This window comes from Gracilinanus agilis, chromosome X (assembly GCF_016433145.1).
Source record: "Gracilinanus agilis isolate LMUSP501 chromosome X, AgileGrace, whole genome shotgun sequence".
NCBI lineage: Eukaryota > Metazoa > Chordata > Mammalia > Didelphimorphia > Didelphidae > Gracilinanus > Gracilinanus agilis.
Genome location: NC_058136.1, coordinates 59918609 through 59942820, shown reverse-complemented (window position 1 = coordinate 59942820; position 24212 = coordinate 59918609). Strand labels below are relative to the sequence as shown.

The following is a 24212-nucleotide window of genomic DNA, read 5'->3' as shown; positions in this document are numbered from 1 at the left end:
GGTGGCAGAGAAGGGGGAAAGGGCAGTCAGGAGAGGAAGGAGCAGAGCCTGGCAACCCAGCTGTCACCATCCCCCATTTGCCAAGGTGGGCACGAGGCTCAGGGAGGCAGCTTCCATACCTGGGAAGTGCCATGGCCTGGCCTGGATCTCAGTTCTTCTGACTCCAAGATTGGCTGACAGTGAGGGGACCTTTGGAGGCTGGCTCCAAGGGAGAACATGGGCCCAGCTAGGGGAGGCATATGGGAGGGCAGGGGCCTCCACCCCACTCCAAGCTTCACCCTCTCCTGTTCTCCACAACCTACTCTCTGCTTCAACCCCCTTTGTCTTTCCCTTCTGCTCCGGTGGATCTCCGTGTCCTTCAATCCTCTGTCCTTTCCAGGCACTAATATCCCTTCTTCAGGCACCCAGTAAGCCTAGAACAGCGGGAGGTGTGGGGGGCACAGTTGGAAGGGAGCACGAGGGTTATTGTTCCCGTTTTAGACTGGTGCTCATCTCATGGTTCCAGTGCTCTGCCTCCACTGCCCAAATTGGTTATTTTGTTTTAGAGTCCTCCCTCCTTGAAGGGGTTCATGCGCATTATCTGGCCCTCGTGTTTCTCAGTACCCGTCTTCTGTTTCCCCAGTGACCCATGTGTGCAGTGGTGCCCACTGTCTCGTCACGGCAGCACTGAAAAGAGCAGCTCCATTGGCAGCATGGAAAGCCTGGAACAGCCCGGCCACGTGTGCCAGGAGGGCCACGTCTCCCCTGTGGAGCAGAGCACGTATCAGAGTCAGCGAGATTCGGCCTATAGCTCCTTCTCCGCGGGCTCTAGTGCATCAGACTACACCCTACCCCTGCGGCTGGAGGAGACGGCAGTCTCGGACTGCAGCCCTCTGGGCCACGGGCCAGCCAAGGGCCAGGATGACCTCTACCTACACACAGGGCCTGATGGGGAAGAGACCATAGGGGCAGCGGGGCCATCAGGCCACCAGACGCCCAGGTCCCAGCCTTCACCCAGCCCCCAGGAGGGTCCTGGCTCTGGCTCTGCTCAAGTTGCAGTGGCCCCCACAGGCCCTCCCCAGCCTCCGGTAAGGCGAGACAGCCTCCGAGCCTCCAAGACCCAGTTCCGCCAGACAGAGAAGCGCAGGGCTTCAGTGCCAGGCGGAGCCTTATACACAAAGGAGAGATGGAATTCCGAGACCTCATTGTCTTCAGACATCCCTCCTGGGCCCAGCTGCCCCTGTAGTCAGGTCCGGGAGCCCCATGAGGGCCACTGGAAGGATGGTCCGGCCCAGGAGCAATACTGTGTGCTGAGCCATCCCTCAGGGTTGGGCCACCGTGAATCCAGGCTACTGCCGAAGGAGAGCCCTCAAAGGACAGGGTGGCCTGGCCAGGACCAAATCAGGGAAGAGTACCCACCATCCCACGGCCCTGGTAGAGGGCCTGAAGTGAAAGAGGCGGCCAAGGCTGCCCTGACTGCCATCCCTGCCCACCTTACTGGACTGACAGGCCACCGCCACAGTGCTCCCGAGCAGTTGCTGACCTCTCAGATTCGATCTCTGCGCCTCAATGTGGAGAGGGACGAGAACAGTGAAGGGACTGAATTGCAGGCCAAGCAGGAGGGGCACTGCTGGACCCTGTCCCCCCTCCACAGTGCCCATGTGGGGCAGAAGAGTCCCTGCCACCCAGCGGCAGGAGCCCAGAACAAGCCCGGTGAGAAGCGGATGGTGGGAAAGGCGGGCAGCCAAGCTTTGGCTCCAGAAAGCTCGGGTCAGAGCAGCCCTACTCCAGGGGGCGCCTCCTGCAGTCGTCAGGAGGAAAGCGCCCCCAGCGAACCAGTCACCGTCCAGCTCTCTGGCCTCCCCGATGTTCCTCAGCAGGCCGTCTCCAAGCCAGCAAGCCATGCGGGCACAACACAGGAGGAGGGCACGGAGACCGCCAAGAGCAAGGGCCCAGAAAATGTGCGCAGGAGTGGCTCACGCTACCGCTCCGCTCAGCAGAGACGCAGGAGCGAACGCTTCGCCACCAACTTGCGAAATGAGATCCAAAGGAGAAAGGCCCAGTTGCAGAAGATCAAGGGCTCTCTGGCCCTTGTCGGTGACCTGGAGGAGCCGGAGCCTGTGGAGGAGACAGATGAGCCTGCTGGAGAGCCCTCGAGACCACCATCTCCTGAGGCTCCCAAAGCCGCCCCTGTAACTGCCCCATCTCCCCAGCCTCCGGCTCCTACCCCAGCTCCAGAGCCCACCCCGCCTCTCCCTGACCCTCCCCAGGCACCCACACCGGCTGCTCACCAGAGACTGGCTAGCCCAGGAGAGCGGTTGTCTGATCAGCCCCGACCGAAAGGTAACATGCTGAGGGCCAGATCCTCAGAGTGCCTCAGCCAGACCACAGAAAGCCGAGAATTGAGGACGCCACTGAAGGGCCCTGGCCAGAGTCCCTGGCAGCCTGCAGCTGGACTCCACCCCTGGTGCAAGGCTCCTGGGCATGACCCTTCCAAGGCCGGGTCCCAGCCTGGGGTTCGGGGAGGCCGGTGGCGGTGGTCTCCAGAGCGGAAACTACAGCCTCAACTGATGCCAATCTCAAGTAGTGTTTTGAACCTGAGAGAGGAGATGAGCGTCACTTCTGGGGAGGAGACCATCTTCGTGCCTTTTGCAGATAGGAAGAAGATTTTCGAAGACACCAGCAAGACCTTGCCACCAGCCTCATCCCTTGGACACAGTAAAACCTTTACCCTGAGGCCGAAGGCAGTCGACCCACCTGCCTTCCAGCCCACGAGCACCAGCTACAGAGACCTGAGACGTCATTCAGTGGACCAAGCTTATCACTCCTCGGCCTCCCTGGCCCCAGAACCTGCCACTTACCCAGAATGCTTTGTGAACAAGGAGCTGGAGCAGCCTGTGTGTTACCAGCCCCTGGCACACTGTGGGGAGTTTGAGTGCCTCCGGCCTTGCTCCTATGCCTGTGGTATTCCGGGAGCTGTGGGCCACGACACATGCACCTACTGCCCCGTCCTGGTGAAGAGAAGCATGCTTCCAGCCCACCGCAGCTACCGCTGCCACCACCAGCAGTTGGCTCGCTGTGCAGCCTGCTGTCACCCTGGTCCCCAGCACAAGGCTGGGGAAGAAAGCAGCCCTTCCTGGAAGGCCCGGAACTCCTCACTGAAGGTCAGTAAGTACCCAGCCTCCTGAGGTAGGGCGGAGGGTGACGTTTGCTCATCACCATCTGGGGCCCAGGGTGGCTACTCAGTGCATCTGTTCCCCTTCCTACTTTGGGGATCCTAACCAGTTTGGGGGGTGACTCATTCCCAGTGGCCCCCCCACTTCCGCTCTCCACTAGGGCAATCAGGCAGGCCATGGCTTCATCCCAGACTGTTCGGCCCATCCCCGTGTGTGTCTACCTCCCCAGGTACCACTTGGGGTTCCTGTGACAGTGGGTGGGACGGAGCCTCGCCTCACCCTGGAAGCCCCTGGCCTACTAGAGCACTCTGTCCTCTGCACCACAAGGGACTGCATTGTGGGCATGGAGGGGGCAGTGCAGTCAAGGGCCATGGTGCCAGAGCCGCAGTCAACCACGGGTGGTAACAGCTTGTTTTTTCTTTTTAATTTTTTTAATTTGCAAGGAGCTGTTGGCTCAGCTTCTCTTGATTTGTGAGACAGTTGCTGCAGGAGGGAGAGGTTGCCAAAGGCCCGGGTGGGACGTGGATGGATAGTGTCAAGAGCTGACTGGAGAGGCAAGTGGCAGCCAAGCCCCAGGGCCAAGAACCTTGGGAGCAGAGGAGCTTGTCCTTAAGAATCATCAGCCACCCCAGCAAAACGTGTGCCCCTCTGCATTGTGTGTTATGGAGGAGAAGGTGGCCCGAATGACCTAGCCCACCTGCCAAAGAGCATGGAGGACCCTGACAGGGCTCTGCTCACGGGTAGCTTCTCAGGTGGCGGCTACTTAGGCTTCCCACCACGCCTGGAGGGATGCAAATGGGGGGCCCCTGAGCTCCCACAGAACAGAATTTCTGTGGCTTTCCACCATCTCTGTTAACACCTGTGGAACCCTGGGTTTTATGTCTTGAAGGAGCAGGCGGGTCAGCAGGGTGGGAGGGCAACAGGCCTCTAGCATCAGTAGGACAGGGCATTGGGTATGGGAAATCGTAGGCTCCATTGTACAGAGATTCCTTGCTCATTCTTTGGTAGTAGAAATGGAAAGCTTAGGATTGGGGACCTACCAATGGAAGGGCTATCAAAGGCCATCTAAATCAGCCTCTTCGTTTTATGGTGGAGGACACCAAAGCAAATGTAGGGAAGGAAAATGACTTGTCTAAGGACATGGTAGGAAAACTCTTGAGTTGAACCCTTGATCTTCTGACTGAAGATTCTGGAAGCTTTTCCCATTGTGCCAGGCTGGCTTTCCTGAAGTTCAGAATGAATACAGGAACATTTCTGAAATGCTCACTAGACTGCCTGCACTCAGAGATTACCTCCACGTTCTCCCCTTGACATCTTGTTTGTCCCTCATTGACCTGGGAGCCCTTGAAAATAAGGGACCATCTTTTGCCTTTTCTGGCACCCTCAGCACTTAGCACAGTGTCTGGCATTGTGGGAGGACTTTAATAAATGCTTATTGTCTTGCCTTGATCTGCCTTCCCAGGCACCGTGTAAAGTCATGGGAATGGTCAGAGAAGGGAAAGATCAATGTTGCTCCTACCTCACAGCCCTGTAAGGAAAGGGAGCCTGGAATGAGGGAACTAATCATGTGACCATTGGTGACTCACTTCCCCCTTCAGGTCTTGGTTTCCTCATCTGTAAAATGGGTGGGGTGGCCTTGAGGATCTCTATGGTCCCATTTTTGTCTCTCCTTTAATTAAAAAAATTTTTTTAGAAAAAAAATGTTTATGGTTACATGATTCATGTTCTTACTCTCCCCCCGCCCCAGCCCTCCCCCCGTAGCCGACACACATTTCCACTGGTTTTAACATGTGTCATTGATCAAGACCTAGTTCCATATTATTGATAGTTGGCACTGGGGTGGTCGTTTAGAGTTTACTTCCCCAATCATGTCCACCTCAACCCATGTGTTCAAGCAGTTGCTTTTCTTCTGTGTTTCCTCTCCTGCAGTCCTTCCTCTGAATGTGGGTAGCGTCTTTACCATAAATCCTTCAGAATTGTCCTGGGTCATTGCATTGCTGCTAGTATAGAAGTCCATTACATTGGATTTTACCACAGTGTGTCAGTCTCTGTGTACAATGATCTCCTGGTTCTGCTCCTTTCACTCTGCATCCATTCCTGGAGGTCTTTCCAATTCGCGTGAAATTCCTCCAGATCATTATTATACTAGCATATTAGTATTCCATCACCATCATATACCACAGTTTGTTCAGTCATTCTCCAGTCGAGGGATAACCTTTCAATTTCCAGTTCTTTGCCACTACAAAAACTCAACTATGAATATTTTTGTACAAACAGATCCTTTCCCTTTTTAAAATCTCTTTGGGATACAAACCCAGCAGTGGTATGGCTGGATCAAAGGGCAGTCAATCTTTTAGCACTCTTTGATCAGTTCCAAATCGCCATCCAGAATGGTTGGATCAGTTTAAAACTCCACCAGCCCCTATTTGGCCACATCCCCTCCAACATTCATTACTCTCCCCTGCTATCGTTTTAGCCAATCTGCTGGGTGTGAGGTGATACCACAGAGGTGTTTTGATTTGCATTTCTCTAATTATTAGAGATTTAGAGCACTTTCTCATGTGCTTATTGATAGTTTTGATTTCTTTATCTGAAAATTGCCTATTCATGTCCCTTGCCCATTTTATTGATTGGGGAATGGCTTCATTTTTTGTACAATTGATTTAGCTCCTTGTATATTTGAGTAATTAGACCTTTGTCAGAGGTTTTTGTTATAAAGGTTTTTTTCTCCAGTTTGTTGTTTTCCTTCTGATTTTGGTTGCATTTTTTTTGTTTGTACAAAACCTTTTTAATTTAATGTAATCAAAATTATTTATTTTACATTTTGTAATTTTTTTCTAACTCTTGCTTGGTTTTAAAATCGTTCCTTTCCCAGAGATCTGACAGGTATACTATTTTGTGTTCGCTTAATTTTCTTATAGTTTCCTTCTTCATATTCAAGTCATTCACCCATTCTGAATTTATCTTGGTGTAGCGTGTGAGATGTTGATCTAAACCTCATCTCTCCCATATTGTTTTCCAATTTTCCCAGCAGTTTTTATCAAATGGTGGATTTTTGTCCCCAAAGGCTCTTTGCTTTTATCATAGACTGTCTTGCTGAGGTCCATTATCCCAAGTCTATTCCACTGATCCTCCCTTCTGTCTCTTAGCCAGTACCATATTGTTTTGATGACCATTGCTTTATAGTACCTTTTAAGATCTAGTACTGCTAGGCCACCTTCCTTCACATTTTTTTCATTATTTCCCTTGATATTCTTGATCTTTTGTTATTCCAGATGAACTTTGTTATAGTTTTTTCTAATTCAGTGAAAAAGTTTTTTGGTAGTTTCATAGGTATAGCACTAAATAGATAAATTAATTTGGGTAGGATGGTCATTTGTATTATGTTAGCTCGTCCTACCCATGAGCAACCAATGTTTTTCCAGTTGTTTAGATCTAGTTTTAATTGTGTGGAAAGTGTTTTGTGGCTGTGTTTGTATAATTCCTGTGTTTGTCTTGGCAGATACATTCCTAAGTGTTTTATATTGTCTAGGGTGATTTTAAATGGTGTTTCTCTTTCTACCTCTTGCTGTTGTGATGTGTTGGAGATATATAGAAATGCTGATGATTTATGTGCATTTATTTTGTATCCTGCAACTTTGCTAAAGTTGTTGATTATTTCTACTAGCTTTTTAGTTGATTCTCTGGGATTCTTTAAGTAGACCATCATATCATCTGCAAAGAGTCATAGCGTGGTCTCCTCATTGCCTATTTTAATACCTTCAATTTCTTTTTCTTCTCTAATTGCTACTGCTAGTGTTTCCAGCACAATGTTAAATAATAGAGGAGATAATGGGCATCCTTGTTTCACTCTTGATCTTATTGGAAAGGCTTCTAATTTGTCCCCATTGCATAGGATGCTATTTGATGGTTTTAGGTATATACTGTTTTGTTGTTTTTAGGAAAGGTCCTTCTATTCCTATACTTTCCAGTGTTTTCAGTAGGAATGGGTGCTGTATTTTGTCAAAGGCTTTCTCAGCATCTATTGAGTCTAGGGTCCTTTCCAGGTCCATTATTCTGTGGTTTCAGGGATGCAAAATGAGCTTAGTGGGCATTTGTGGGAAGGAGTTGAGGCAGCCAGAGGAAATGAGTTCCAGGGGAACTGATTCAGGAGTGGGAGGGCTGGACAAGCTGTAGGGCCAATTGGCATGGTTTGGGACACACTAGGTCAGAAGACTCCTAGGTCCCAAGTTTGTGGATCTACCGCTGGGAGGAGCTTCAGAGAACCCCTGAAGCTAGTGGAACCCCTTCTAGAAACTGAGGCAGCCCAAGGGGTGAAGCAGTGTCAAGATGCAGGTTTTGACCCCGTGCCTCCGGATCTTTGGTTTGAAAAGGGGGCTGGGTAGCTATTCCCATGGCCGCTTGGTTCGTTTCGAGCAGGAGGGTGCCTGCATGGGGCTTAGATCTTCAGGACCTCGATGAAAAGAGGCAAAGCCTCAATCCATCCACAGCCAGCTGGGAACTGAGAAAATGAATGGGCAGGCTCTGCAGCTGAGAGACAGATGCCTTAAGTCTGCCATCTTGGCCCTTTGTAGCCCTTTGTGGCCTTTTCCAGACTGTCATGGCCCCCACGACGATGCTGGTGAGTCTGGAGAGAGGTGGGCACTGAGAACTGCTGCCAAGTGAAGCCAGCAAAGGCCTCCTTTGAGGAAGCAGGGGCAGGAGCCAGAGCAAACAGCAAACATGCTAAACTGGTTTCGAGTTTAGCCTTCCAAGGGGGTGGAGAGAGGGGGCCCCGCCAGGCCCCCAGGCCTCAAGGCCCCAGTTGGAGAGCACCTTCTCCGACTCTGCCTGTGTGCCCAGCTGTGGAGGTGGAGTAGGCCCAGGTTACCTCCTGGTCACGGCAGGGCAGTCGTGGGGCTCAGCCTGAGGAGGGGGTGCTGCTGACCTCCAGTGGCATTAGACAAAGCCAGGCTCCCTAATCTGTTGGAGTCTTTCTCGTAGGAGGTTCCTCCGGATGAATGGGAATCGACGAAGATCAACAGGAAGGCTGGCCAGCCTCCGAGGTAGGTGGCCTGCTGGCAGCCCTCTGGCTTGGGAGGTGGGGTGGGGGCGTCAGACCAAGCAGGTGTCTGAGCTTATGGCCAGGGTGGGCCCCAATAAGGCAGGAGAAACCACTGCCCCTGGGAGCAAACAGCAGGAAGGGCCTGCTATCCATGTACCCCAGAAGCCGAGCCCATTCAGGTGCTGCAGGAACACCTCGGGAAGTACAATGAGCCCTTTGCTGCTGCTTCAGGCCTGGCGTCTGCTTTCTTCTCCTGCCAGAAGTTTGTGAAGGCAACACTTCCTGGGGGCCCTGCCCGGGAGGCCCCTGAGCAGCCAGGGACACCTGTCCTCCCAGAAGGACAGGAGGTGCCTTTGGGGGGCCCAGGTTGGTGAGGTCAGTGACAGCCTCCCAGCTAGGATTGCCTCCTTCATCACTAGCAGTCGTCTCCTGAGGCCTCCCATCAGTCCTCGGGGCAGACCTCTCCTTCCCCAGGGAAACTCTGCTCACAGCTTCCTAAGGGTACATGCTTCGGGGTCCTGGGCGAGTCCCTTCATTGTAACTGCTGCCCAGCCCCAGCCTTCCCCACATCTGCCCTGTGAGTCAGTGAGAGAAGGAGCAGGTAAGCCTGCCCTCAGGGAGTGCCCATCGACTTGGGGAGGCAAGTTGGAAAGAGCCCGGGAGAGCTCTGGGCACCAAATCAAGAGTGAGGAGGAGGAGAAGGGGGAGAGCTGGGCCGGCTTCCTGGACAAGGTAAGGCTTGGGCTGCTGGGTCACCGGATGTGCCCAGGGGCCTGACACATGTCATCTGTGTGCCCTTGCCTGTCTCTGGGCCTCAGTTCCCTCATCTGTCGAATGAGTGGGACAATAGCTGTGTTCTTTACTTCCCGGAGGTTATGTGAGCCACCGTGATCGGTATGGGCAGGCCAGGAGGAGGGACCAGCATGAGCAAAGGCCCCAGGGTGGGGATAAACATGGCTTAGTCACAGAGCAGGAATGAGACAAGTGTGACATGGGATCAGAAAATGCTCCCTGGGGACTATGGGTAGTAACATGGGGACAAGCAGGAGGAGGCCACCGGATTGAGAACGAGAAGCAGATGTGCAGGTTATGGGTGCCCTGAGTGCTGCCAAGGGAGCGCTGGAGAAGGTGGTCAGGGAAAGGAAGGAGACAAGCAGGTTGGCAGGGCTGGGCAGAGCTCCGAGGAGTCAGGAGGCGAGGAGAAGGGTGAAGCCACACAAGGAGGGAGGGCCGCAGGCCCCCAGGATGGGAGCAGGGCAGAGGGCTGGCCCTCCTCTGTACAAGGAAGCGGGGAAGTGGGGCTGTTTGTCCCGAGGCCAGGAAGGGGAATGAGAGCCGTAAAATGGGAGAGGGCAGAGCTGGAAGCAGGGAGGGTTTGGGACAGAGAGGCAGGCTTAGGCCAGAAACCAGGAAAGCTCCAACATGCTAACTAACGATCCGAGCCAGCCCTGTGTACAAGGGACTGCCCGGAGAGGCCGTGACATCAAGGGATGCCTGAGCAGACACATGCCGCCCCCAGTGGCCTCCGCCCATTTCCCTCTGTAGATGGGGCAGGAGCAAATACTGGCCGTCTGGGCCCTGGAGGGTCTCTGACCTGTCCTGTGGGGCTAATGGAGCAGAAGGAGCTGAGCTTTATCAAGGGCTAATGCTCATATTTAGAAAAAGGAATCTGGTGGGTGGGTGAGTGACCCCCCCCATCAGAAGAAGAGCCTGCATTTCTATAACACTTTCAAGATTTCAGAGAGCTTTGCGTACATTAGTTCATTTAAGCCTTCCAAGGATGCTGGAAAGTAGGTGACTTTACCAAGGTCACACAGCCGGTTAATGCCAAGGTAGGATTCAGACTCGGATCTAATTCACTTCTGCCCACTCTCTCCACTGTGCCCCCTCACTGGCCATGCCTCCTTTAATCTCTGGGGCCCGACCCCACTTGGGCTTGGAGAAAGAGACCAGCAGTGAGCACAGCGCCTGGGAATGGATGCTACCTTGGTATCAACTGCAAGGATGCATTTTCCAAACAAAAGCCGATTCAGCGCCATTCGCTCCCTTGGCCTTTGGGTTGGTTTTCTTCTTGGCATCCCGAGCTTTGTGTTCTGAGGAAGAAATAATCCCTTTTTGTTAAACCCATTCTTTTGCCTCAGTGATCTTTCTGGAGAGGAGGTGAGGGCTCCTACCACCTCCCCCACTGCTGCCTCCTCTGCCCCCCTCTAGACTTGGTTGATTGGACTTTCCTTCTTCTCTTGGTCACAGTCACTGACCGGGTAGTCCAACAGGGCAGCAGCAGCAGCAGCTGCGACGGTGCCAGGAAAGGGCGCGCCCCTCCTCAGGGAAGGCTAAAGAGTCCCTTTGCAAGCTTGGCAAGGAAGTGGGGGCCCTGGAGGCCAGAGTGCTTGCTGCCTCAGGGAGTTGATTGGCCCACCTTGTTTGAGGGGGGGACAGGGGTGCTGTTGAGTGATGGATGTGGCACAGCAGGAGCCAGAGGCAGGGACGTGAACAGAGGCATCGTAAGGAGGCCTTTCATTCACCAAGGAAAGCCACTCTCTTTACCTGCCTGCCCGCCTGCTGCCCACCAACTTACTCGAGCCATTTGGTGAAACCCGATGCATCGGTCTTCTAGCCCGCGAGCCTCGGTGAGCCAGTGGGGAGGCCATATTGCCTTTCTGCTAAGCCCCAACCATGATGAGCTGTCCTCGGCTGCTTCCTCTTCACAGTGCCAGCCGGGGTCCCCTATGCTAGAGGCCCCGTCACCTCATACCCGGGTAGCAGTTACGAGACCCTCCAGATTAGAGTGCTCGGCTCCAGTGTCTCCACTCGGCGGCCAGAACGATTTTCCTAAAGCTCAGGCTGGCCGTGTTCCCCTTGTTCCCCCTGCCTCCCCCCGCCCCCGCACTGCTCTGTGGGCCCCAGCGGCCCTTCTCAATGACCTCTGCCTGGCATTTCAAGCTCTTTCCTGCTCATGCCCTTCCATGCTAGCTTTCCCCTGCATTTTCCCAGCTGCATTGCCCTCATCTACCATCTCCATGCCTTTGCACTGGCTGTTCCCCAGCCTTCAGCCCTTGCAATTCTTAATTTTCCCCAAAGTGCCGTGGCAGAAACATCCACTTTTGGCACTATTTCAATGCAAAGCACTTTTGTGATCCTTCAAACGCTGTGTAACTGTTGGCTGCTGTTACAGTTTTCACACGAAGCCCAGCCTCCCTCTTCCCAGCCTCAGTGGCCAGCTTATTTGGTTTGTGCTTGTGCTTGTGCTTGTGCTCACGCATAGCTGGGTCATTTCCTCTGAGGGAATGTCTGCTTCTTGCCACCTGGGTGGCGGCCATTCCTTCCTCCACGAGCAGAGGATAGCCAGATGGCAGGGTCAGCTCCTATTTCGGACCACAGAGGCACAACCCCAGAAGGTCTCAACAGGCCAGAGAATAGCCCAGTGTAAGGAGGTGAAATTGAATAAGGACAAATGGAAAGGCCTGGGCTGAGGTTGAGTGCAGACTGGGAGGTCTAGCTGATGGACAGCTCACTTGTGGCCACTAGTGGGATGTGGCGGCCCAAGAGAGCAGGCCCCGGGCATGCCCAGTGGGGAGATGACAGGCCTGCCGTCTGCTGGCCAGTGAGACCTCAGACCTTGTTGGGGGCCTGCAGCCCAGCCTGAGTAGCAAGTGCAAAGCAGGACACTGGCATGCTAGGATGGCTCTAAGGGTTAGCCTAGAGCCCTGATCTTGGCTTCCTGTGAGGCAGAGTAGCCCTGCCCCTCCCTTCAGGTAGCCCCTCTCCAGTCCCATCGCTGCTCAGGGAGTCGCTGGAGGCCTGAGGCCTGGGCACAAAGAAGCCGACCAGTTGGGTTTGTTGTCCTGGCCTGGGATTCCCTGGGCCTTGGGAGCTGCTTGGGATGAGGGCCGGGCAACCTTACTTTCCCGGGGAAGGAAGGAAAATGGCATCCCTGGTCCTGTCTGAGGGAGGCTTGGCTAACAGAATGTCTCTTATTTTGATTTTAAGAACTAGCCTTGGTCTCCATGGTGATTTATTGAATGGCTATTCTAGCCCATGCGCTAATTGAACTCCGGGAATTTCCTGCCACTGGGCAATGCTTAGCCCACAAGCAGGCTGTTGAACTCTAGGAATTGGGAGGAGGATGGCCTTTGGAAGCTGGAGCAGGCCTTCGGCACCACTGGCTCGGCCCAGATGGAACCCTGAGGGTGCCACAATCAGGGCTGCCCGGGGCCTCCAGAAGTCATCTTCTGCTCCAACTCCCACATTTCCCAGGTCAAGAAACTGAAGCCCCGAGAGGCAGCATGACTTCAGAGAGACCCGAATTCAAATGCAGCTTCAGTTCCTTAGTCTCACTGGCCCCTGACCTGTAGAGTGGGGGTGGTGATTCCATTTAGCTCCCAGGGTTGCCGTGAAGATCAAAGGGCTCTGCAGCCTCGATGGCCAGCCGCTCTCATTAATCCCCACAGTCACCCTGGGCATGAGTGGTGGGGCCAGGGTTTGGACTCTTTGCCCTGCAGCCCACTGTCTCTCCTGGAGGCAGACACGTACACGGAGATGTACAGATCCCCGAGGGTGGGCGGACAGCGTACGAGAACCTCAGCGCTCTCTGGAGGGGGGCACATTGTGCTCGGACAGTCAAGGGATGGGGCTCTTGGGTCAGCTCCACTCCTGCTCTCACTGGGCAACAAGGGGTTGGGCCCTTGGGCTCTTCAATGATCCAACTGGCCTGTGTCTGCTGTTTTGCAGGGACCGGTCTCATTATAAGATTGGCTGCCCCCGCTCTTGCTTTGAGAACCCCGGGCGTGAGTGGGCAGCGTGCTACCGAGTGGCCTCTTCCCTCGACCTCTTGTGTGACTACGATCACTCAGTGGGGACCCTGATGGGCAGTGCCGTCTATGAGCAAGGCAGTCTGGCGCCTCCATTGCCCCATCCGCTTCGGGGTCGGGCCTTCTCCGAGAGTCACATCAACTTGGAGCCCCCAACCACACGGGCCAGAGAGAGAAGAGAGCTCCTGGCCAAAGTGGATGAGACCCGGCCGGATCCTCTGGGAGCAAGAAAGAAAGCCCCGCCTCCCCCCCGGCCCCCGCCTCCCAACTGGGCGAAGTTTAAGGGCAACTGGCTCGCTTACCACTCCCAGTATGCTAGCTTAGAGAGCTCGAGTGGCCGGAGGTCTGACACAGCCTTGGAGCAGCCTCGCCCTCAGGGAGGCCAGGCGGAGGTGGTGAGGAAGCGGTCCCAGAGCCTCCCTCCAGAGCCACTGCCCAGAGACAGGACTGGGCCGGAGCAGCCTGGTCCTCAGTACTACCATCCTGGTGGAGTATGGAGGATGCCAGACCCTGCCACCTCAGCCAGGCAAGTTCCGTTGCCACACCCAATCCACAGAGGGTAGCCTTTCTGCAAGACCCTCATAGAGACGGCCCAGGCTGGCCCTGTACCTTGAGCTGAGCTACTTCCCTCCCCTAACCTGGCCGGGGGGGCCCTCTGTCCTCTCTTCACTAACTCCGATCAGGCCGTGGGCCCCCTCCAATCTTCTTTCTGCCTTCCAAAATGAGAAGGGTAGACAGCAACCAGGGATAGAAAAGGCTAGACCTGTGACCCTGGGCAAGTCACTTAACCCCATTGCCTCACCCTTGGCACTCTTCTGCCGTGGAGCCAATCCGCAGCATCAAGTCTAAGATGTATGGTAAGGGCTTAAAAGGAAGGAAGAAAGAAAAGGCCTCTCCTGGCCTAGAGTCTTGCTTATCCTCTTGCCTCTCAGAACTGCTAGCCTAGGGCCTTGCTTTTAGCAGGTTGGACACCAGCGCGCCTCCTGCTTCCTTTCTCCACTCTCTTCTCCATCCTCATTTGGGCATCATCTTGCCAAGGCCTCGGCACTACGCTCCAGTGCTGCCCACCCTACTGGCCCCCAGCTAGGCCCTGCTGTCAGCGGTCTCCCGTTCACTCTCTGAAGGCCTCGTGGCCTTGCCGTGCCCATCAGTGCTCTGGAGAAGCTCTTGCCCACTACTGGTAGTCACAGATACCTTCAGAGTCAGCTGGCTTGATGCCCCTTTTGGACATATCCAAGGCTCTGAAAAAGCGATCCTAGCCCAGGTTCACACAGGCAGGAAGTGGCCTTTGCTTCAATTCTAATTCCAAAGCCTTTTCTTGACAATCAGCTTGTTCTAGAAAATTGATCAGCCCACGTGTTGGGAGGAGCCGTTGCCTCGTGTGGGCTTAAAGGGCATTTCCCCCCTCCTCTGGGCTCCCATTTTCTCTGCTCCTAGGTGGCCTCGCACCACCCGGCCTCTGCCCAGAGGCCGTGCTAACTCGAGAGCCCTCAACTGTCATTGTTCTTCCTGTCTCCTGCTCGTGCCTTAAATTGGGCTCTTGGATGCCCTTTGAGCCAGCATTTCTCCTGCTTGTTTTTAGCAGCCTGGGATGGCGTCCTCATTCATCCCTTGGCCTCTGAGCAAACGGTTCAACCTCCCCCAGGGCTGGGGGTTAGGCTGGGTTGAAGGCCCACGCTCCTAGCAGGACGCATCCCTAATTTGGATCCCGGGTCCTGGCCACCCCAGCTGGGTAGCCAGGCCTTTGCCCATTTCTAGCGCCTTTCTCTTCTCTCTTCCAGACCCCTCTTCCACTCCCATGCTCTTAATCTGAGCTGAAGCATCAGTGGTCACCAGAAGCCCCTTTCCTGGCTCTGTGGCTGGGAACCAGAAGGGGGCCTAGCAGGGGCCAGAGGGGCCAACAGTAAAAGCACCGGAAGGAAGTCTTGGTGAAGACGTTGATCAGGCTGGATCACTGCTTTGTCCTGTCCAGATCCACCCCCCTGAGTTTATAGAGAAGGCCGCTGAAGCAAGCCCAGGAGGGAAGGGCCTTGGAATCACAGAACATCAGAGCTAGCGGCGATCCTAGAGATCGTCCCATCCAACTCCCTCATTTTCCAGGAGAGACTGAGGCCCCACCAGGGGAAGGGGCTTGTTGCCCATGGCTACTCGTAACAGGGCTGAGCTTTGAGGCTTAGGTCTTCTAATGGCCAGCCTAATTCCCTTTTGTCTGGGGGCCTTTAGCCCGTGTCCAGGGGAGTAAAGGCCTTTAGGAATGGCTGGCATTCTCCCTGACTTTGCCCACTTTTGCCCTGCTTCGTGCCCACAACAGCTTCCCTCACCTTGGGCAGTAATGGAGGAGATCATTTAAGGAGAAGCACTGTTGGGGACCAAGCAGAAGTAGAGAAGAGCTGGAGGGAACATGAGTAGAGACAAGAAGAAAGCAGCATCCCTCGATCAAGGGGAAATGAGGCCTGCCACATCCTGGGATTAGGCTTAGGTTAGACACATAACCATTGAATGCCTAACCAACATTTACTCAGGAAATGTCTTACAGATAGAAAATTGAATGTTCAGAATTGTGCTTTGAAGAAACGCACATAAACATTTCCTGGTGGGATGGAAAAGGTTCAGGATGGGGGGGGGGCTGGGTCAAAGGACCTGGGTTCTGATCCCACTTCTGCTTGTTAGCCTTTTCCTGCCCAAGCTCCAGGATACTCATTCATATGATGAAGGAATCTCATCATGTAACAAGATCTCTTCCAGCTCTGCTATTCCATGTTCTAAGATCCTTTCCATTTCTGGCATTCCATGTTTTGAAGTCCCTTCTAGTGCTAACATTTCATGTTCTAAGGTTCCTTCCAGCTCTGACATTCTCTGGTCTGTGTTCTAAGGTCCCTTCCCAGGCAGAATTTTGTGTTCTGAAGTCTCTTCTAACTCTGATGTTCAATGTTCTAAGATCTCTTCCAGTTTTGACATTTTATGTTCTAAGGTCCCTTCCAGCTCAAGATTTCCAAAGCTTCTTCCAGCTCTAGTATCTAGTATTCTGAGCTCTCCCAGATCTGATAGTCCATGTTCTAAAGGTTTTTCCAGTTCTGACATTTTGTGTTCCCGTGTCTCTTCCAGAGCTAGATGTTCCAAATCCTTTTCCAGTTCTAACATTCCAATGTTCAAAGAACCCTTCCAGTTCTGACATCCTCTAGGTTAAGGTTTCTTCTGGTACTGATATTCTGTGTTCTAAGACCTTTTCCAGGTTTGGCATTTCAAGTTCTGAGGTTACTTCCGGCTCTGCCATTCCATATCCTAAAGTCCCTTCCAGTCCCGACATTCTGCATTCCCTTCTAGCTTGGTCATTCCAAGGTTTCTTCTAGTTCCTTCATCTGATGTTCCAAAGTCGGCCTGGCTTTAACGTTCTATGCGATGAGGACTTGCTTAGCTCCGACAGTGTCCATTTTAAGGTCGTTTCCCATTTTGCCCTTCCATCCCTTCTAGCTCTCACTTTCTGGTAGTCTTAGTGGTAACCTCCTGGTTAATTCGTGGAGGCGATGAGAGCTCACGTTCTGGCCTCTTCCCTTTCTCTCTCCTCCACCGAAGATCCGAGAGATCTGTAGAAGAGCAGCCAAAAGCCAAAGCCGCCTGGAGCCAGGGCCGCTCCCCTGCAGAGGAACAGTACCGCCTGGTTAACTGGAGCCCAGAGCAGCAAAGGCTCAGCCCTGCTGGCCTTGGTGAGTCATTGGTGACTGGGGATGCTGGGAGATCTTGGGAGCAGCTGCTTACTCCTCACTTTGTTGTGCAGCCACAGAGGAATCTGGGCCTGTTCAAGACATCACTGAGGTTGAGACCTGCCGTGTGGTCTCGACTCGGAAGTCAGCCCCGGCCCGTGTGAGCTCAGAGGAGCTGATGAGAGATGTGGCAGACAGAGATCGGTCACTGGCTGGCATACTGAGCTCAGCCTCCAACATGGTGACAGTTGCGGAGGTCATGGGTGACCTCTTCCCCACCGATGAGCCGTCTTGGAAAAAACATTTGGCAAGAAAGAGACAGGAGGTAGCCAAGGAAAGGTAAGGCCTTTGTTCAAAGGGGGCAAACTGGGGAAGAGGCGGATGGTGCTGGGAACAACCCTTAGACAAGGCCCAATCCAGTCCAAAACACATTAAAGTACCTACTGTGTGCCAGACACTGGGGACAAAGAGATCAAATGAAAAGCAAATGATTTACTTAATGAAGCAGAAGAAAACACTACCAGGTAGCTCCAAGCATGAGGGAAAAAGAGGCTGCCTTGTAGGCTGTGGCATGTGAGCTGAAGGAAGCTAGGAGTGAGGAAAGGCAGCGTTGCAAGGAGGCCCAGAGCGGGGAGCTACCTTTCTGGCTGGCATGTAGAGTGTGGAAAGCCGGGAAGGGCAGGCTCGAGCCCAATCCGGGAGGTCTTTAGATACCAAAGCCAAGAGTTGCCATTTTCTCCAAGAGGTGATTGGGAGCCATTGAAAGTCCTTGAGCAGAGCACTGGGGTGGCCATCCCAGAACTTTTGGAAGACTGTCGAGCGAGAGCCTGGGAGCAGGGAGACCAATGAGGAAGCCATTTCTGTAGTTCAGGCCAGAAGCACCAAGTGCCAAACTTGAACTGATGGCTATGGGAGTGGAGAGAGGGGCCTACATGGGAGAGCTGTTCTGGAGGCAGGGAGTGAGCCTGTGCACCAGTCCTCAGAGAGCTGCTGCCTACAGGGTCAGGGACCAGGTCAGAGTCATCCCTGGGGGACAGGGGCTAAGTGTACTGGAGTCGCCTTTGTGGCAAATGGTAGGTTTTCCTCCTAGACCCAGTAGACAAAGCCTCTTCTTGGAAACCAGTGATTCTCCTTGGGCTTGTTTTTAAGGTGCTAGACTTGTGGCCCCCAAATCATTCTGCCCTGCCAGGCATGGCCCAGGAGTGACTCATAAGACTTACTTGGGTAGACAGAAGAAGGGAGGCTGCCATCATTTATGGCTTATGTTCCCCGAGCTCTTAGCTTCTCCAATGACTTCTTATTAACACATATCTAGGGGCAGCTGGGTGGCTCAGTGGACAGAGTGCCAGGCCTGGAGTCAGGTCTGGGTTCAAATCTGGTCTCAGATACTTCCTAGCTGTGTGACCCTGGGCAAGTCACTTAACCCTGATTGTCTAGCCCAGTGTTGGTGAAGGTGTGGCATGCATGCCAGGCTGGCACGTGGGGAGCTGCTCTGTTCCCCCCTCTTCTCAGTGCCAGAGGACATTTTTGCATGCCCACCCCTCTGTCCAGTCGCCCAAAGACAGCACTTCCTGCCTCCGCTCTCTGGGGCAATGTGGGGTGGGGAAGCTTACAGGCAGCTTGAAGTTGCAGTTTGGGCACTCAAACTTGAAAACGTTCACCAACACTGGCCTGGCCCTTGCTGTTCTGCTGGCTTAGAAATGATACTAAGACAGAAGCTAAGGGTTTTTAAAAAATGCATCTAGCATGGCACAGCAGGGAGAGGGAGAATTGAGGAGAGTCCTGTAGAGTTCTGTCAGTTGCTGGTTCCTGGCTTCCCCCCACCCAGGACCCTGGGAGGCAGACCTGGGCTCAGTTCATTTTTTTTAAAATTTAAACATTTATTAATATTCATTTTTAACATGGTTACATGATTCATGCTCCTCCTTTCCCCTTCGCCCCCCGCACTCCCCCCACCCATGGCCGACGCACATTTCCACTGGTTTTGTCATGTGTCCTTGATCAAGACCAATTTCCAAATTGTTGGTGGTTGCATTGGGGTGGTAGTTTCGAGTCTACATCCCAAATCATGTCCACCCCGACCCTTGCGTTCAAGCAGTTGATTTTCTTAAATGTTTCCTCTCCTGCAGTTCTTCCTCTGAATGTGGGCAGCATCTTTACCATAAATCCCTCAGAATTGTCCTGGGTCATTGTATTGCTGCTGGTACAGAGGTCCATTACATTCAATTTTACCACAGTATATCAGTCTCTGTGTACAATGTTCTCCTGGTTCTGCTCCTTTCGCTCTGCATCAGTTCCCGGAGGTCATTTCAGTCCGCCTGGAACTCCTCCAGTTTATTATTCCTTTTAGCACAATAGTATTCCATCACCAGCATATACCACACTTTGTTCAGCCATTCCCCAATTGAAGGACATCCCCTCCTTTTCCAGTTTTTCAGTTCATTTTTACAGATGCCCAAAGTGGACCCCTGGGCAGCGCCTTCCAGCTCAGTTCTGGTTCTGTGCTTCTCCAGGCAGGAATTCCAACCCATCTCCCCGCCGCCATCGACCGGCAGCTTCAGCACCCCCACCAGCCCCATCAGCCCCACCAGCCCCACTTGCCCCACTTCCTACTCTGCCTACTACAACACCTCGGCTGGCAAGGCAGAGTTGCTGAACAAGATGAAGGAGTTGTCCCAGCTGGCCAAGGACTCCCTGGGAGAGGCCGAAGTGGACCACGAGCTGGCTCAAAAGAAGGTAGGGGAAGGCTGGGGAGGGGGCAGGAGGCAGCCTCTGGGCATCTCGGGCCAGGACACAAAACCGGCCCAATAGGCTATGAAGTCAAATTGTCCAACAAGGAAAACTCACAGCTTTCTAACTGACAAGTGAGTCTCATTGCACCATCCTAGACAGTGCCACCTAGGTGACCGCCTCACTGGCCATAATCCTCAGGCCTTCTCGTTCTCTGCTTGGGCCCAGCCTCGAGCCACTGGGACTGGGCTGGTCCTTAATGAGCCCCTTCCCAGGACCGGTCCAAATCACTGGGCAGCGAGGAGGCCAGGGCCACAAAGGCAGACTGCAGCCCAGTGAAGTGCTTGTTTGCAAGGCTGATTTAGGTGCCTTTAGAACAGGTAAGGGGGGGGGGATGTTCTCTCTCCAGAAGCACAACAACACCCCCCTCCCATTTTTCCTCTAAACACGATCAGCTTGTTTTTTTAATCTGATTCCTGGAATCCCTTCGCCCTCTGTCCATACCATTTCATAAGCAAATAGTGTTGCCATAGCAACATTGCCAGGCTACTCTCCCGTCTCTTGCTATCCAACCTCCCGGAAATTGTACCTGGGCCCCTGGTCTTCTCTGAGGCAGAGGCATGGGGCAGGTTGCTAGAGGGAGGTGGCCCTGCCCCCCATCAGCTCCTAAAAGAGCAGGCCAGCAGCTGTGACCCCAGGCCCCTGGCACCTTGGGCCCCCTGTGTGCTCCCCCCCTCCCGGTCTCCTGGAGCTGCTCACAGACATGGGCTCTCTGTGTCTGCCCCTGGCTTACTCAGGCCTTGAGCTCCGCAGGAGCAAATTTAATAAAGGGGACGAGAGATAACAAACCCCAGAGCCAGAGACGTGCCCATCAGGGACAGTGGGGGGGGCAGGAAATCTTCTTTTGGACGAGGTTGGTGGGGGGCGGGGGCGCCAGTCAGGAAGACGGGACAGCCTGGAGACACTGCTGTGCTGAAGGCTGCCACTCCAAAGCCAGAGTCCTCCTCACTCAGGCAGTCCCCTTTGGAGGCCCAGGGCATGCTTTCACATCTCCCATTTGGCACAGCATTTGGGGTGGAATGGTGAGAAAACAGGGCCAGTTCGGGAGGCCTCTGGGAAACCTCTCTCAGGGACCTCCCTCTCAACTAAAATGAACTCAGGGCTATAGAAGAAGGGAGAAGTGAGTGCTCAGATTTCCATCCTTCCTGCCTCCACCCCCAAATCCCATCTGACATGGCTTCAGATCCCAGCTTTGCAATTTAGTCCCTGTGTGACCTTAGGCAAGTCCTTTTCCTCTGCCAGGCCTCAGTTTCTCCTTCGTCCATCCCTCGTCGGCAGCTGTGAACAGCCCTTCTTTCTCTCTGGGCTCCTCTCCCTCAGAATCCGTGGATTTCTGAGCTGGCCCTCACCACCTCCTGCCTAGAGCCCTCCAGGGAGTGGGAGCCCTGCTTTCCCCCGGCCGTTCTTGCTGCCATCCAGCCAAATTGGCCTCTTGGCTACCGCCAGGCCCGGCTGCTCCTGGTGGTGCCCTCCTCCATGTGATGGCTCTCCAATCTCCCCAAGCCCTCTGTTCTCTGGGTTTCACATGCCCACCGGCCGGCTAGAGCTTCTGTCCCTGTGGTGCTGACCGCACGTCTCTTTCTCACCTCTCCTTGTGTCTTTCCAACCCGTCCTTCCCTTCCGCTAGTTGCAGCTCATTGCCAGCATCAGCAAGAAGCTGTCGGTGCTGCAGGAAGCCCAGAGGGGGCTACTGGAGGACATCAGTGCCAACACGGCCCTGGGGGAGGAGGTCCAGGCAGTGCTGAAAGCCGTCTGCAAGGCCAATGAGTTTGACAAGTTTCGCTTGTTTATCGGGGACCTAGATAAGGTGGTGAACCTGCTGCTCTCACTTTCTGGGAGGCTGGCCAGGGTGGAGAATGCCCTCAACAGCCTGGACCCTGAGGCCACTCAGGAGAAGGTAGGTGACAGGGTGCTGGGGGGGGGCGGGGCCGGGGGCCCACAGACCACACAGAGGAATGGGATTGGAGAGCCCCCAAGTTGGAAAGGCCCTCCCAGGGCACCCCCAGCCGGACTTGACAGCTGAACCCCCCCCCGTTGACATGCCACCCCTACTAGAAACGTGCCCTGATTGTCCCGGCTCTTCTGCTCACGTCCCTTCTCCCACTGCTCATGCTCTGGGCTCCTGAGGTCAGTCAGAACCAGGCTTTTCCTCTCCTCTGCCAAGGGCAAGGCCTTCCTCCAAAGGCTGGAAGACGGGCGCCATGCTCCTTCCCTCTCTAGCCCTTCCTTTCTAATGAGAGGCTTGGCCTCAGGGACCCCTGAGGTCCCTCCCAGCTCAGCATCTGGGCTCTCGCGATCCCTTCCAAGTCTTCTCGTCCCATCTGGCTGGCATTGTCATTGGGCCGGGAGCACCACATTCAGTGGTTGGAGACAATGATGTGGCCTTTGGAGGGGGAGGGGCTGCTTACCCAGCAAGTCCTGGCTCCCCCTAGCACGAGTGGGAGTTTAACTTCAGACCCCGATGCCCCTTGCCCTTTCCCACAGCTTGCACTGATGGAGAAGAAGCGGCAGCTGACGGAACAACTGGAAGATGCCAAGGAGCTCAAAGAGCACGTGGACCGGCGGGAGAAGGCCGTGTATGGCACAGTGTCCCGCTACCTGCTTCAGGAGCAGCTCCAGGACTACCTGCACTTCGTCAAGATGAAGTCAGCCCTCATCATGGAGCAGCGGGAGCTGGAGGAGAAGATCAAGCTCGGGGAGGAGCAGCTCCGATGTCTTCGGGAGAGCCTCGTTCTGGGCCCCCAAGATTTCTAAGACCCCGAGCGTGCCGTGAGGGGGTGAAGGAGCTTCCAGGGAGTTCGCTGCACCCCTGCCCTCCCGCCCTCCCTTCATCCGCTCACCAAAGATCCCCTGCTGCCCCAGCCCTGCCCTAGTCCAGAACCCATCCGTGGCCCCCTCTGGCCCAATGCTGCCAGCAGAGCCTGAGCCCAAGGCTGCTGGGTACGCCCCTGCTCGTGTTCCTCTCTGCTTAGCGGGGTACACGTGGAGACACTGAGGCACAGAGACTCGTCACTTATCTAGAGAAGCCAAGCTAAGGCTAGATCTCCCCTAGAACCTTGCTAGAAAGAGCCAGGGTCAGTCACCAAGCACCACCCCAAGGACAGCCAACGGTGTGCATTCACCGGAGGGATCCCTTCGTGTGCTGTGTCGTGGGTGCCACAGCATGAGCGTGGAGGGTGTGGCCTTTGTCCTCTGCCAGTCACCTCCGACACCCACAGCCCTGGTGGACAGCCAGCAGATGTCCATATTGGCAGCCCACCCTCAAGGGTACCACACTGCAGGGTGTTTGTTCCTGGGGCTACCGAAGCCAAAGCCGCCTCCTCTCCGGCATACGCCAGCATTCTTCTTTCCATTTTATTTATTGATCCTCTAAAACCCTAACGAGGAGGGCATTGGGAGAGAGGCAAAGTCTGCCCCAAGAGGAGGCTCGGTGGGCAGCATTGGAAGGCCCAGGTGCTGCCTAATGGCACTGCCATGCCAGCGAGAAAGGCGAAGGCTTCTCCCAGTGAGCCTCGCAGACCACGGCCCTGACGCCACCCAGCTCGCTCATGAAGCAGGCTGCAAGATGGGTGTTCACGTTTCGGGTTGATTTTTCCCCCTAGCTGGCAGACACGTGCACCTACATTTCTGGGTCCCTGCTCTGGCATCTTAGTCTATATGCCGGCCAGCACCAGATGCAGAATCTGCCTTCACAGACCCCAGGAGGGAAGTGGAGGCACCAGTTAGAAGTGGCTTCGTCTCCTCTGTCACCTTACCTGCTGGAAAAGTTAGAACTGCCTTCTCCAGGGGTGTTCAGGCAGAGGCAGGGAGAGAACAGGTGGGGCCCAGCCCCAGGGATTGCCAGAGCAGGCCCTGGTTACTCACCTGCCTGAAGCTGGGGGCCGTTGGGGCCTTCCAAATTCCTGTGGGGTTTGGTGTCTTCCCAGGAGGTTGTGAAGGGCCGCCCGAGGATGGCTGGCTGGGAGGTGAAGGAATTTGCCAGGGCACTCACCGCCGCTCTCTCACAAACGCCAGCTTCCTGCTTACCGTCTTTGAAACCAAGGGGAGACGGATATGGGCTTAGCCCCTCCCTTGCCCTGGGATTCTTCATCACTGGAACGGGGGGGGGGGCTGGCTGCCTGGCCGGGAGATGGTCTTCCCGCTGCCAGGCCCCCTCTCTGCCCCGGGTGGTCATGCTGACCCCTCGCCTCCAGGCCTTTTCTGTCCCTGCCAAGGCCAGGGGCAGCAGGCTTGCTGAGGAAGGAGCGTGGCCTTACTCAAGACAAAGTGGAGGCAGGCAGGCAGGCAGACGTGTTGAGGTAATCCTAACGAACAGAAGCACGGGCCCTGGGGAGGAATGGAGGACGTCCGGGACAGTCATCATAAGCACTGGCACTGGGCGGGGGCTCTCCATTCCCTGTGCGGTCCCCCGTGATGCCGTCCTGGGGGTTGTGGACAGGCTGGTGCTCAGCAGGCACACGCATTCGGCCTAGATGGGGAGGCCCTGGCAGTAAATGCCCCAGGGGAGCTCCAGTGGCGGGGAGTAGGGAGAGAGAAAGGGGGGACAGTGAGAGAGTTGAAGAAGGAGGCCGGCAGACAGCAGCTCCCCCACCCCCAGCCTATCAGACCCCAGGGAGAGACCCTGGAAGAAGCCCCTGGAATGTGCTGTCATTTTAGAGCAGTAGGGAGTGACGCCCTCATTCGTTGCCTGGTTTTCAGTATCCCCGCCCCC

At 54.7% G+C, this 24212-nt stretch overlaps 1 protein-coding gene across 1 annotated transcript in view; it reads left to right on the top strand.

Moving 5' to 3' along the window:
* The window catches only part of SHROOM4 (shroom family member 4), a 129242-nt gene extending 105036 nt beyond the window's left edge, over positions 1 to 24206 (top strand). The window contains exons 4-11 of the mRNA XM_044682496.1: positions 623 to 3143; positions 8139 to 8200; positions 12931 to 13536; positions 16584 to 16714; positions 16786 to 17050; positions 19225 to 19447; positions 21129 to 21398; positions 21986 to 24206. Of these exons, the coding sequence (XP_044538431.1) occupies positions 623 to 3143; positions 8139 to 8200; positions 12931 to 13536; positions 16584 to 16714; positions 16786 to 17050; positions 19225 to 19447; positions 21129 to 21398; positions 21986 to 22255 (4348 nt within the window). The 3' untranslated portion in view covers positions 22256 to 24206. The remainder of the gene's footprint in view (positions 1 to 622; positions 3144 to 8138; positions 8201 to 12930; positions 13537 to 16583; positions 16715 to 16785; positions 17051 to 19224; positions 19448 to 21128; positions 21399 to 21985) is intronic.
* Positions 24207 to 24212: the final 6 nt, after the last annotated feature.